Raw genomic sequence first — 15119 nt, 5'->3', positions numbered from 1 at the left:
TTCAGTTTGGGTAACTCAGTTAATATTATTATCCTTCAGTTGGAAGGAATGTTCTATGAGTGGAAAAATCATCTCCATGATGGAGATTTAATAGGATTCATGATACTATCTTTAGAAAAAACAAATAAAATAATTTTTAATTTTAATTTAATTTATGCTGTTCCAAGTAAATTATTATTATTGGTTTATTGTGTAGTCAGATGTTTAGACTGGATTTGGCATTTTTATCCACCTATTTACTGCTTTTCAAAGAGTTGGAATAGACAGAGGTGGATGTTTGTTGGTATTAAATAAAGGTATCATTGCAGGATGGAAGCTGTTCCAAGCAAAACTGCCTTTTGCAATTGACTAATGGTGATTTTGACAATGAAGATGGTGTTTAAGTAGTATTGGAATTAGTATATTTATTATATTTGTGTGTTTTTTACATTTTGATAAGTAGGTTCTATTTTTATTTTATACTTTAATGTGGATGTTTTAACTTTGGTTCTGTTCTCTGACTGTTTTTATTGCTGATTTTTGTTATAAAGCAGCATGAGTCTATGGTTGATTTGGAGACCTATAAGTGAAATAAATACATAAGTTGTTATTAATGTTGCCTGTGCAGTAGATGTGGAGTCTGTGGTGTGAACCGACAGCCAAAAGACAAATGCAGTTTTAGGTTGCCTCAGCTAAAATATAGCTTTCAAGTGATAAGTTACAATCATTCTATTGCATTCTAGTTTGGCCAAACCTCTGTTTGGGTATTTTGCCTGATTCTGGGCACTCCACTTTAAAGATACAAGGAAACTGAGATGGAGTTCAGAGAGGTAATGAGAATTATCAGGAGACTAGAAAACAGACTGAAGGAGCTAGGTGTGCTGAGTTTTGAGAAAAGAAGATTGGGTGTGGAGAATGGAATATAGCAGCACCCTCTAAATTCCAGAAGGCATATCACACAAAAGAAAGTAAATACTTCTTTACCTGTTCTTTATAGTCCAGAGGGCAGGGTGTGGAGTAATATGATTTAAGTTTCTAGAAGGCGGTAGGAATAGTTTGAGAGTGAAGCCATTTTCTCAGGGAAATAATGGGCTCACCTTCCCCTCTAGGTGTTCACGTACAAAATAATCAGACATCTATTGAGGAGGCTTTAAATTTTATCCTTGGCACTGAATAAAGGGTTGGACTTGGTGGCCTAAATGCTTCTTCCAACTCTGTTATTCTATGACCTTCAGGCTTAGCTACCAAAGACACCTAGCCAAGTGACAGAAGAGCAGGCTCTGGATGAGAGTTTTCCTGTCCTCCTTCTCCAATTAAATTGTTACTATTTAAATCTTACTATTATCTTCTTTGATTTGAAATCAGAATTGTATAGATTCATATTAGCACTGTGCTAGCTGGTTTGATTCTTCATTACTGTGCTACTGTTGGTTTCAAATAATTGGATTTTTTTGTGGGGGAAGGGGGGGTTTACTGTTATTTATTTAAGTAAAATATGCTGTGCCTCTTTCATAGTAAATATTACTCTGTGGGTAGTTTAGCAAGCAAGCTCAACAAGACTTTACTACATAAAGCAGGGGCGTCAAACTCAATTTTGTTGAGGGCCGCATAAGGGTTGTGTTGGATCTCGGGTGGGCGTGGCCAGCTGTACGTCACTTGTGTCGGGGGTGCCTGTGGTGGCCCGAGTGCTCTGCCAGCGAAAATGGGCTCCCAATCTCCGTTTTTGGATGGGATGGCCTCTTGCAACCCTCTGCCGCACACGGCCCTCACGAGCTCTGTTTTCGCTGGCAGAGGCACCATGGGCACCTTTGCTGTTTCCAGAGCGGCCCTGTGAGCCAGATCTAAGAACCCCGGGTTCGGTCCGTGGGCCTTGAGTTTGACACGCCTGACACAGAGAAATCACATTTTTCCCCATATAGACTTTACTACATAGGGAATTCAAGTTTTTCACCACATATCTCTGGAATTTAAAACATTTATCTAATTGTGCTTTGCTTACTAAACTGTTATTTTTTAACAGCTCACTTACCTGCAAGGAACTTGGAATTTTCTGAAGTTACTTCTAACAGTTTCAAAGTTACCTGGTCTCCAGCAGGAGAAAATGTTTTGTTTTACCTTATCAAGTATAAAGAGGCTCTTGGTGGAGAGGAAGTCAGTGTTACTGTACGTGCTCCAGTTACTAACACAGTCCTTACTAATTTACTACCAAAAACTACATATTCTGTCAGTGTGATCGCAGAATATGAAGATGGTGATGGACCTCCACTGGATGGGAACGAAACAACTTTAGAAGGTATCTTTCCTGTTGCCTTGATTCTGTTCTTCTCTTTGAACCCTAATATAGAGATCCAAATCTTTCTTACCAAGTTACAGTGGTTGCTCCTGAACAACCCCAGCAGTTGAGAGTTAATTATGTATGAATTCCAATTTTATTGTGTCCAGATAATAGTTAAGAGGTCACATGAGGAGAAATATATTGGGTTTTTTTTTGAAAAAAGAATTTTTTATTATTTTTAAAATTCAAACAAATCAAACAAATCACTTATCTAATTAAACATTTGTGCAACCCCCCCTTTCCTCCCCCCTCCCCCGACTTCCCAGAAGAAAAACAGGGTATAGGTTTTACCAAACATACGCTAAAATATGCTAAATTAATGCAAAACATTAAAACTCCCTAGACCCCTTAACTCCCCTTCTACAGATTATTCATCAACCCCCCTTTAAACACAAAATAACATATAATCCTTTAGCTCTAAGAATTTTTTTTAAAAAAACCAATAACAAACACTAGATAATACATACTTAATCATTTGGCTATTCCTCCTGCTTTTGTTCTCAATATTCAAATATTTTTAACAATAACTAAACCTTAATTAATCATTCATTGAACTCTCAATTCATTTAGTTAATCATTGTAGTTAATCATTAATACATCAAATTAGACCAGAACAAATTAATCTTCCCTTCTTCCTTTCTTTCTGTATTTTTTCCAATCTTTCTTCCTCCCTCCTTCTTTTATTTTGAGGAGGTTTTGAATTTTAACGGGGGGTTGATGTATCTTTAAGACTTGTCCCTTTCTCAAAACCATTTCCTCTGGTTTAGAGCCCCCATATCAACTCTTCTTGCTTGTATAGACAGTCAGTTCATAGAACAAAGAATTAACTCGATCAGTTTGCAAAGAAAAATCCAGTTGCTGCATTTCAATTAATTGTATGAAAGCCTCTGCCAAATCCTCCGAAACCTCGTAGAGCTAATCAGTTTCTTCTTCTTTCTGTTCCAAATTATATTTTTGAAAAGTTCTGTCAGTTAATTCCAAAAGGGCAGGAAGAAGATTTGAAGATACTTGAGGGTCAGCCAGTTCCAGCTTCTCTGTCTTGATCAAAATGTCTCCTACATTGTCATTATGCTTTCCTTCAAAAACATCCTCAGTTGCTTTTTTATCCTCCACCAGTTCTGTAAATTTTTGTTCCATGATTGCTGTAAAGTTATTAATAATTTCAATTTGGTTATTCATGGCTTCCTTTATAAATTCTGCAAGGTCTCTAAAAAAAGCCTCCTGGCTCTGTGTTTCAGTTCTCTGTGTCATTTCTGACGCCATTAAAGAGCCTCCACTTTCAGAAACTCCTTCCTTGGAAGCCATATTATTTTAAAAGAATTTTTCTTTTCAGAGCCATAAAGTCTCTCAAACAGCTTTCTCAGATTTATTTGTAGTTTATCAAGCAAGATAGTCTTTTCTAGACCCAGCTCTCAAATCCAGCAGTTTAAATCCAATCTCTGAGCACAAGTCTATTAACAAGCACTTTCATTTCCTACTTTCACTTTCACATCCACAACAAAGACGCCATTTCCAGCTCCAGCTCAGCAAAATCAAATAGAAACAATGTATCCCAGGAGTTAAGCATATACTTGCAAAAGCTTGTTCTCCTGCTTCCGTTCTGTCTGCTTTTTGAAATCAGTTGATCTTCTTGGCAGCAGAGTCGGTCGCCGGCGTCTGGCTCCGTTTAAACAGAGTCACCACGGATCCGGCGCTTCAGTGGGCTCAACGGGGAGCTCTCACCCTCCAAGCCCCTGGAATTACTCCAGGGGCTCCCGGGGAGCTCTACCCTCGCCCACCAGCTCTCCTCTCCATCTTCTCCCGAAGGAGAGGTTTTTAAGCTGTCTGACAGCTGATTAGCGCTGTCAGAACGGCTCGAACGGAATCGCGAGGCTGGCGGTCCAAAAAGACCGTCCACGACGTCAGGCGGTGCCAACTGGAAGCCGAGGAGAAATATATTGTTAAGTGAGAAATGGCAGCAAACTTTCCCATTGCCTTATGAATGGAAGAAAGACATGGAACAATATATAATGGATTTATTTCAAAGAAAGTGCATTTGTTTGAAATAAATACATTTGTCAATAAAATAAATATGCATACAAGAATAAAAAAGAATAAAATTTTAAATTAGACTGTGAATAGAAAGAAGAGGATTATGGTTCTAATATATATTTAAAGTTCTTGGGTAATAATTCCTTATTTTAAAGATAATACATTGTACCTGAGACGTGTGTGTATGTATGTATTTAATTTGGGCATCGTTATGATAAAGCAATTTAACATTCACAGGACTATAGAATATATAAGGATAATTTGAAAAATAACTCCATGTGATAACAGAAACTATTTTACATTAAATTTTTATCTGAACATTCACTCCTCTTTGTCATCTATACCTTATTAATCCTTGCATGTTGATATTTGTATTAAACTCTTTATACATCTTACTGTTAGGTTTTTAGAATGCACTGACAAAAAGTGTTAAAGCATGAACAGAATAATACGATTGTATAACCTAGCAAGATTTTATTTGTATATTTATTTTGAGATGAATTAAAATATGGGACTAATACTTAGAATTTTTGGAAAAAATATTTTTAGTCATAGGATCGCCACGAAACCTGAAAGTAACTGATGAAACAACGGATAGTTTTAAAGTTGGATGGTCACCAGCTCCAGGGAATGTTCTCAGATACAGGCTTGCATATAGACCAGTTACTGGTGGGGAAACAAAACAAGTAACCATCCCAGCAAATGAAAAGGCAACCACTCTACATAATCTGATGCCTGATACAACGTATGAAGTTTCCTTAACTGCTGAGTACTTGTCTGGAGTTGGAAGTCCATTGGATGGACATGGAAAAACTGAAGAAGGTAGCTAACTAACATCCTGCTTTTGCAGTCAAATGAATTTTCATATAGGATATAGCAATAAAAATCCACTAGCCTATCGTCATTGTAATAGGAAGCTATGATGCATTTCACTGGTTCATTGGCAGCATGTAGAATAATTGTCTGACATGTCTCATCTTGAGTGTGTTGAGTAGTACATATTAAGACACAAATATCTACATGTCTTTGCCAATCTTTGAATCTTGGTTCTTTGTAGAGGCACACTTCTTTTTAGCAATAGTATTTATCTGTATCTCTTAAATTTCATTCCAATAGCCAAGCAGATCCCTATTTCTTATCTTTTTTCTCCCTAAAATTGCAGCTTTTAGCCCAGAGATCTATTCCTAACCACAATGATGTCAAAATAATGAAATCTCTCCCCTTTTGTACTTGCATTGTGACACCGCACACAAGTACTGTACAGAAGAGTTGGAGTTTGTGTCATGATGTCCCATGCCCTAATTCCATTCTTGAAGTAGACAGCTATAGTCTTCAAGTATTACTGTGTTGTTTGTCTGACCTTAAATACCAATGCTATCTGGTATCTCTTGCTTATTTAAGAAAACTTGATTTAGCAGACCCCATTTAAAGACTTCAGGTACAAAGGACCAAATTTCCATTTGATAATTTCATCTAAAATAATAGAAAAGTCCAGATGAGACACTTAAATGTATCTTAATTTTCACCTTTTATATATTTTAACGTATCTGCGGTGATGAACTCATTATTAAAATGATACAAATTAATATCACCCATCAATTTATTCATTTGTGTAATGACTGCTTATACGAATGATGTCAATTAATGCAGATGACTTACTTTTGGATTTAAAATATTTGGGAATAGTGGTTATCCCTCCCATCCAATTGCTTCATTGAATAAAGGTTTGATTGTATTATAAAAAAAATAATAGTATTGTAGTAATTTATTTCACCAATATTTTACAGTTAGAAAATTGTTCTTGGAATGGTTTTGTTGGTTTACTCCTAAGGTGTTTTTTAAAAATTTATTTATCCTACATAGTGCTTGGAAGACCAAGAGACTTGAAAGTTTCAGATGCTACAACATCCTCATTGAAGTTATCTTGGAATTCAGCACCTGGCAAAGTGCAGCAGTATCTTGTCACATACACTCCAGTAATCGGAGGTGAACCTAAAGAGATCACCGTAAGGGGAGACACCACCAGTACAGTTCTCACTAACTTGGAACCAGGAACAAAATATGATTTGTCTGTAACTGCCCTTTATGCATCTGGAGCAGGAGAGGCTCTTTCTAAACAAGGAGAAACGCTTGAAGGTAAGAACAACTGAATTTATTATGGTTGGAATGGAATACCACATTAATCTGAAAGGATGAACAAAAATGGAAATTAAGACATTTTCTATAAGGAAGAATAGACCACCTTCAAAAAGAAACCCTAGGATTGCCAATTAACATTAATATTGGAAATTTAGCCTTCTCCAGGAATTCTAGGCATATTTCACATTTGTGTAAGGATACATGTGTACATGTGTGAGTGTACTACACATATACTTGAAATACTAGAAATAAAGGACATATTCAGAAGAACAAAAACGGGGCTTGTGAAACATGGTTTAATTGAGTGAAGTAAGTGAATCAGTGGTTTATTCAAGAAAGATTGCTTAAACCTTTTGTTTAGCCCAATGTGTGAATTTAGCCAGCAGTTGTTTTGTATTTCTTTTTTGCCCTGAACTGAATAGACAATTGCAACAGGCTTCTTTTCTGAACAGTTTCAGCAGCTCAAAGAGGATTTCAATTTTTAGTAAGTATCAATGATTGCTTCTGGAAAGCAGCTATTCTCTGTGCATAGGTTTGGCTGTAGAGAACTTTCAGAGTGTGCATTTGGTCCACAATGAACATTTGGCAAAGAAGATCTGGCTTCCTATTCATATCCTTTGCTCTTCATCCCCTCTGATCATCATCCTGCTCCCTCTGTCGCTGCTTAACACAACTATGTGATTTGAATGACAGAGCTTAGAAAGACACAACATCCATAAATATCAAATTCTAAGTATATGGCTAAAGGCTACTAGCTATCATAACATTATTATTTATGACTTCCATGTCTTAACAGGGTTACATTATGATAGCATCTGTAATCAAAATGTGTCTCATTACTTGGGCATTCATCCTGTCTTTATCAGTGACAGAAAAGATTAATTGTGTAATTACTATGCATGCTTTTAAATAATGCTCATCCTGTGGAATGTGTTTTTTCTTCAGCTAGACGAGAAAACTTTGCAAGTAGTTTTAAGGGCTCTAGAGAAGGTTTATTGTCGTGAATTGTTTTATGAGAAAAAATGATCGGAACTCTGAATAAGTACAAACAAAAATGATAAGTGGTTTGCAAGAGAAATCAAGATAGCATTTTGCTCATGATCTCAGCACAAAAATGGAGCAGATTCTAGCTTAAATATTCTTAAGAACAAGCAGTTTTTGTTGGGATGAAAGAATCAAGTTTATTGTGTGTAACAGAACAAAATCATAAAATAGATTTGGAAAAAAAATTAAGCAAGAATAGTTGCTTTGTTACAAAGAGCCAATTTAGAACAGGATCCAATCTGGGTCGGTCACCAGGACCAGAGGTTTAGTCTTCCGAGCTTTCAGACTCATGCTGGAGTCCATCCTCAGGGAACTTCTCTCTAGCAGAGTGTTTAGAACTATCTTTTATGGCAGGTCACTGAGTTGTATTGGTAAAGTCAGTAGAACAAATTATTATTATTATTATTATTATTATTATTATTATTATTATTATTATTATTATTATTATTTTAAATTTGATTTATATGCCGCCCTTCTCCGGAGACTCAGGGCGGCTTACAATGCGTTAAGCAATAGCCTTCATACTTTTGTATATTTATACAAAGTCAGCTTATTGCCCCCACAAACTGGGTCCTCAATTTACCTACCTTAGAAAGGATGGAAGGCTGAGTCAACCTTGAGCCTGGTGAGATTCGAACTTACAGTAATTACAGACAGCTGGTGTTAATCACAATGCTATCAGTCTGCTGAGCCACCAGGCCTCTTTGAGCTAGAAGTAATCAATGTACAGTAACCAAGAGTGCCATTTTTGAGCAACGGTAAAAGAGTTGTTTGGCTTGTATGTGCTTATTCCTCAAGATCACTCATACTCTGAGAGAATATCTGCATGGCTATTAAGAATATAAAAAGGAACTATAGAACAGCAACAAAAAGATAAATTAATTTTCAAATTATATGGGAAAACTTCTGTGTGTTGTCTAAAATTTAATTGCTGTATTCTAAGAAAAGAAGCTTGAAACAAACACATTGATTATGCTGAAGTGGGAAGGTAGCATATTTTATTATTTATTTATTAAATTTATATGCCACCCATCTTGCAGTCCTGCAATTTTGGGCGCTTTACAATCCAATAAATTGTATTAAAAAATTAAAACAGTAAAGCAATAAATATAACATTAAAATCAATAGAGAAATTACTAAGATGGGGGTATACAATGGAGTGAAGGTGGGAACTTGTATTTAATCCAGTAATGATTAACATGCCCCCATCCAGGTCCCTGGCATAGCCAATTTTAAGGCCCTTTCAGAAAGCCAAAAGGAGTATGATGTTCCAACTCTTCTCCTGGATCCCACCAGCCAGATTTTAGGATCATATTAAATAGAATAACACTTTTATTATGGAACTTTTTTGGTCCAATAAGGTTGGGTTATATATCACACAATGTGTGGCATTTCCCAGATGTCATTATACCATAAATAATCTTTATTGTTACCAAACATATTAACCTCTCTAGCTTAACCTATATCTACAGTTCTTCTCAGAATTGTTTTTTGTTCTTAAATAAAAACAGCATTCCAGCAATCTGGTTTTGTGGCAGATTATAGACACTTAAGTTTTAAGAAGTGATGGTTCCTCACTGTTGAAGCTTTAAATTTCTGTTTCACTCATTCCACAATGTCACATATTGGCATATTGATCCATTCTTGGGATCTCACATACCATACTCATCTTTAAGTTCTTTCTTTCTTTCTTTCTTTCTTTCTTTCTTTCTTTCTTTCTTTCTTTCTTTCTTTCTTTCTTTCTTTCTTTCTTCTTTCATTCATTCATTCATTCATTCATTCATTCATTCATTCATTCATTCATTCCACCAAGCATGTAAATAGGTAGCAGATATAAATATAAACATAATTATGAATACATGAAATGGATACATATAAAGGGAACATTAGGACAGGGCTGGTAGGCACACTAGTGCGCTTATGCTATTATTATTATTATTTGTTTATTTATTTATTATTTATTTATTAATTCAATTTGTATTATTATGCTTATGCTTCAGCTATTGGCGTTGGTGTATATGTATCAGGCTCAACAATAACTTTTTTTCTTTAAACTGCTAATTATTTAAGACCTAGAAACTCTATGGAAGGAATAATTTCAGTCTGGGTCAGTATATATTTTTTTCAGTTTTTAATGGTTCACTTTTAAACAAAAGCTTTGGGCCCACTAACTTACTTTCTTTTTTGAATTTAAAAAACAAGAGTGAGTTTTTAAGCTATATTCCCACTTTCCACTAACCATAGTTAATTGAATCGTATCTTGTAAATTAATCCAATTGCCTGGGTTTACACAGTTCATTTATATGGTAAACTAGTCACACTACATTGGCTACATTCATCTAATATACTGAGCTACAAACATGCAAACAGCAATTAGGTTAAATCAGTGTGTTAAGGGTCCTGGTTTTTTTGGCTTTACTGTTGGTTAACTGTCTTGGCTGTGGTGTGTATTTATTTTGTTGATGTTTTTATTGTTTTAAATTGTTTAAATTGTTTTATAGTTTCAGTACAATGGGTCACCCAAAGTCACTTGGCTGAGATGAGTGGCAATAAAAGTTGAATAAATTAAATAAATAAATATGCACATCCAGCATCAAGATCTTTTAATAGTTAAAACATAATGCTAAATGAGATTGACTCTACATTCCTATTTAATAGACTAAGAAGTGACTTGTTGGAAATCAGTGAGTCCAATGAGTTCATAATTATTGGCATAAATCCCAGTAACCGCAGACTCCAGATGGTTTACCATAAATTGACCAGTGGTTCACCAATGGAATACAATTTACTTTAGGCCCATTCGTGAGTTAACCCCCTGTTAAAGGATTTTCAGTTGTAACGTACTCTTTAATATATGCTGTCTTTGCGATTTTCTGTCTGGTTTCTTTTTTTCATAACTTTTGTGGCATTTCCTTGTGTATAAATTTTGACACATTGAGGCTTTTCTTAAAAAGGGGCTTCGAGTGATTGTCCCCTTCCTATTCTGCTACCTCCTTTCTCTTCAGGTCTTCTATTTAATTTTCATTTTTTACTCAAAGCCAAACTTATAGGTCAGAGGCTAAAAATAAAACAAGAGCAATTGTTATGAGTCGAAACTGGTTGTTAGCTAAGAATTAAATGTTTCTATGCGCTACTGTTTAGTAGTCTGTTTTCCCATAGAGAGGAGGTATAAGAACAGTTCCACGAAGAGCCTGCTTGTTTGCCTTGAGGTATAATGTCAAATGGCAAGGACATGCTTTCTTTTAAAAAGATTGAATTGAATACAGGGCTTGGTGAATGTTTCTCTTGTTACTTGGGTTCTGTAGTTTTTAAATAAGGTATCTTTGTAGGACCAAGAAGATATTGTTTTTGAATTAATAATAGTTATTATACAAATAAGTAACATTACATTCTGAACCCAGGTTATTCTACAATAATTTACAGTAATTGTCCTAGTAGAGATCTGTGACTTTATAAATAAATGTTGATTTGTTACAGGCTTTGTTTCTACTTAAGTTAAAATAGTTGTTTATATCTTAAATGTTTTATCTTCATTTTTTTCTGCCAGCTCTTCTGTATTTTTCTCAACATCCTTTTCTTTCAAGGCCCTTTCTATCTGGCTCCAGCACCAACCATCTGATCCCTAACAATATTTTTCCTAAGTTATTTATTCTATACTTGTACCCTGTTTCCCCTAAAATAAGACATCTCCTGATAATAAGCCTAATTGGGCTTTTGAGCACATGCACTAAAATAAGCCTTCCTCTGAAAATAAGCCCTCCCCAAAAATATTTAAATGCATGCGCAGCTGGTCCCTGCCATTTTCTCTGGTTTCCTCCATGCACCCCAAAATAATAAGACCTCCCCAAAAATAAGGCCAAGTGCTTATTTCGGGGTTCAAAAAAAATTAAGACAAGGTCTTATTTTTGGGGAAACACGGGTAGTAACATGGCTTCCTGGCAGAATTCAAAGGCCAATAATAACTCCAAGAAGTAACCTTCAAAAACATCAATCACTACAATGCCTTGTGATAGTCCAGATAAATAGTAATAACTTTCCTTTTCAATATATTTAAGTGCCAAGTATACTGCCACTCTTCAGGTTGTGGTTTGGTGGAAAAAGTTAGAGAGCTTATTATCTAGCAGCTCCATAACCCACTTTCTCTTTTTCTTAGCTTTTCTAACATTGTATATTGTAAGCCGCCCTGAGTCTCCGGAGAAGGGCGGCATATAAATCAAATAAAAAAAAAAAAAAACCATTAGGAAATGTCAACCTTCAAAACCAGTGGCATAAGTAGGAAATGGGATCTGTCTTAATTCCAACTACCAATTTCAAAAATTGCAATTTTAATCATAGATACTTTTATCAAGAAATTATATTTAACATAAAATGAGATTTCTAATCAATTATAACTGAATACCTTTATTTTTTCATTAAGTTGCTTTTCACGTTTTTACTGAAACACTTTCACACAGCAGAAAAATCTTTTTATGATGTTTCATAGTTAACTTAAAAATATTTTTAAAAAACAGAGGACCTCCCACAGATTGAGTCAGTAGTACTGCAAGTGACATTTCCTTACAATGAAGGTTTTAGCATAACATGAGAACATTTTGAGTTGCAAATGGCTTGCCATACAAAGAGATTCTGTTTCTGCCTTGGAGATTTACTGCTGTCTCATGCATTATTTAAATTAGACGTTTTCCATTTTCTGATACTGACATTTTCAGAAGATAGTTGCCAGTTGTGAAACAATTATGCTCCTTGTCCCTGCTATGGGAAAGTCATGTTTCTAGGAAAAAATAAATCAACATAGAGGAAATGATACACTGCGCAAGAAAACAGTAACCAGCTTCTTCTAAATATTTTTTAAAAAGAACAGCATATTACACAGTTGCTAGAATACTGTGCAGTAATGGAATAATGTTCACCCCATTGCAGCTCTGAATTTGTTCTACTGGTTAAATTAAGGATAAACACAATGTTTATCCCTGGATAAACAATAAATTATCTCTGGATAATTTATAGGGAGTTATCAACAACTTTGACTTATTTTTTTAAAAAGATATTATTTTAATTAAGAAAAACATAATAGTGGTATCGTAACCTAGTGGTGGGCTTGCCTCCCACTTGGAAGATTAAGAATTCAATCCCAGTGGCAGATGTTTCTTTCTCCTAGGGTGCAAAGAAAAGAATATCTGTTGCGAACTCTGCATAGGCGTCAGGAAGGGCATCTGGTCAGTAAATGCTCAGCTCCATCCAATCACCCCAACTTTACCCCAAATAATGGAATTACATGGCAGTTTGTTTGTTTTTATTCCAAAAATAGAAGCTGGCACCTCGTAAAGCAAAGTACCAGCCTCTGACATTTTCTCATTAGAAAATGACTTTGGGATTTATACCAGCTGTATAAATATTTTACAAAATATAGTTGGTTCACAGCTGCAATCTAATAGCTTTTGAGGAGAAATGTGCCTTCTTAAAAAAAGGCTTGAGTAGTAGAGAACATCATGGGTAGCTAGAACTCACCTCTTTTATTACTGTGTTTCCCTGAAAATAAGACCCTGACATATATTCTTTTGAACTCTGAAATAAGCGCTTGGCCTTATTGCCATGTGCTCAAAAGCCCGATTGGGCTTATTATCAGGGGATGTCTTATTTTGGGGGGAAACAGGGTACTTCCTATATTTTCAGTGGCAGCTTTAACAATCCCAAGTCAATCGTTTGTCCATAATATACTCAAAATTTTCAATTCTGTAATGAGAACATTTGTTCAGAAGTCCCAGAAGTAATGTGACTTTTTTTTTTTTCATTAGCATGTTGTTTTGCATGCAGAAAGGAAGGCCAGAAACATAGTGGAAGATATTGTACTTTCTGTGGCTTATACAGTTCTACATTTCTTTTCTCCCCATCCTTGAAATGTCTGAAATTCTGAAAGATGCTAGGTTACCAAATCCTTAACTACAGTAATTAGTGCTTGTTATGCTTCTTATAGGGGAAGTGTAATTATTTTATTAGATTTTTTTTATATTGAAAGTTGTCAGCACATATAATTTAATTCAAATCTAAGGTGATCAGAAAACTAATGAATTTAATAGGCAAGTTTGCTCTGATTTGCTTCTGGTTATTTCACATATACTTTGTTAAATAATCATGAATAAGATATGAAATGATTTTTCCTGAAAATAGCTAAGGAAAATCTATAGTTTCCACATGTTCCCAAGAATTATTTAGTTCTAGTAAATATTAATGGCTAAGTTTCTTCACAACTCTCATTCTGAGACAGCTACAGTCCTTCTAATAAGGTGAAGAGAGCCAAGGAAAACTCTCTTTCTTCTCTCTTTCTCCCCTCTCCCCCTCCCTCTCTCTCACACACACACATTTATATACCAACATTTGCATGCCAATGACACTGGGTCAACAACAATTAAAACAAGAGAAATCCACTTAACAATTAACTCCCCAGTTGGGAAGTTGGGTAGCATATACATTTAATAATAATTATTATTATTATTTGAAAAAATAAAAGATGTCAAAAATTACCAAAAAGGGGACAGAAATGAAACAAACAATCTTCACTTTTCCTCACCTCAATGGGGACCATCCAAATCTCAGGAAGATCCTTATTCCAGAGGGCAGATGCTGCTCCAGAGAAGACATGTTTCTGGAATTCTGACAGATGGCATTATTTTAATTGAAAGAACCTGGAGCATGCCAACCCCACAAGATCAAATTGGTCAAGCAGATGAGTTCCTCATGTAACCAGGACCTATGCCATGTAGGTCAATCAACAACTTGACTTGCAAACTAAGAATCAGTACAGCTTGGGATCTAGGGTTGTTACATGGACTGACTGAGATATGCCTATAACTGCCCATGCAGGTGCATTCTGGACTAGTTAATGCTTTTGACTAGTCTTTAAAGGTAGTCCCATATAAAGCATATTGACCATGGCATACGTGACTGTTTGTATGGCCTCCTGATACAACAAAAGGCACAAGTGGCACACCAGATGAAGTTGTACAAAGGCCTTCCTATGCCACAGCTGCCACCTGCTCTTCAAGCAACAGTTATGAAGACTTCCAGATTTAAATGACCCCTATCTAAATGAAGTTCCTGTATTTAAGTCAATGTGATGGAAACAATAGATGTGAAGTGATATTTTGGAAGTATTCATATAATATGAATATGAAATTATAAATTGGGTTTTTGCAACATACCCAACACAGTTTTCCTACCTTAAAGCCTGGATAGATCCTACCATCAGATAGAACGAAGTGGTGACCAGTAAAAAGGAGAAAAAATATGTATGATGTAATAGGAGGAATTGGCATTGCTTTAGAACAGAGGCACTGCAACTTGAGATTATGATCTTCCAGATGTCATTGAAAGGGTGATTCCAACTTGTCGTTTCTTTTAGGAGTTGTGCAATTTTGAAATCACATTTATATTTTTTATTATATTTTAATGCTGCCCATCTCCTAAAAAGTGACTCTCAGCAGTGTACAACATAACAGTTAAAAACTCAGTAACAATCTAAAAACAGTCAAACATAAGTGAAATAAACATATAACACCCAAGAATGCAGAACAACCGTCCTCATATAGTGACT

At 35.4% G+C, this 15119-nt stretch overlaps 1 protein-coding gene across 4 annotated transcripts in view; it reads left to right on the top strand.

Moving 5' to 3' along the window:
* COL12A1 (collagen type XII alpha 1 chain) overlaps window positions 1-15119 on the top strand; it is a 130918-nt gene that overhangs the window by 31735 nt on the left and 84064 nt on the right. For all 4 annotated transcript variants that reach the window (XM_087882534.1, XM_034431890.3, XM_034431891.3 and 1 more), the window contains 3 exons: window positions 2000-2272; window positions 4895-5167; window positions 6209-6481. In XM_087882534.1, coding sequence (XP_087738660.1) covers window positions 2000-2272; window positions 4895-5167; window positions 6209-6481 — 819 coding nt within the window. The remainder of the gene's footprint in view (window positions 1-1999; window positions 2273-4894; window positions 5168-6208; window positions 6482-15119) is intronic.

The sequence above is a fragment of the Pantherophis guttatus genome, chromosome 1 (assembly GCF_059756535.1).
Source record: "Pantherophis guttatus breed Tessera chromosome 1, ASM5975653v1, whole genome shotgun sequence".
Lineage (NCBI taxonomy): Eukaryota > Metazoa > Chordata > Lepidosauria > Squamata > Colubridae > Pantherophis > Pantherophis guttatus.
The sequence above is the reverse complement of the archived record's forward strand: the minus strand, read 5'-3'. Positions and strand labels throughout refer to the sequence as shown.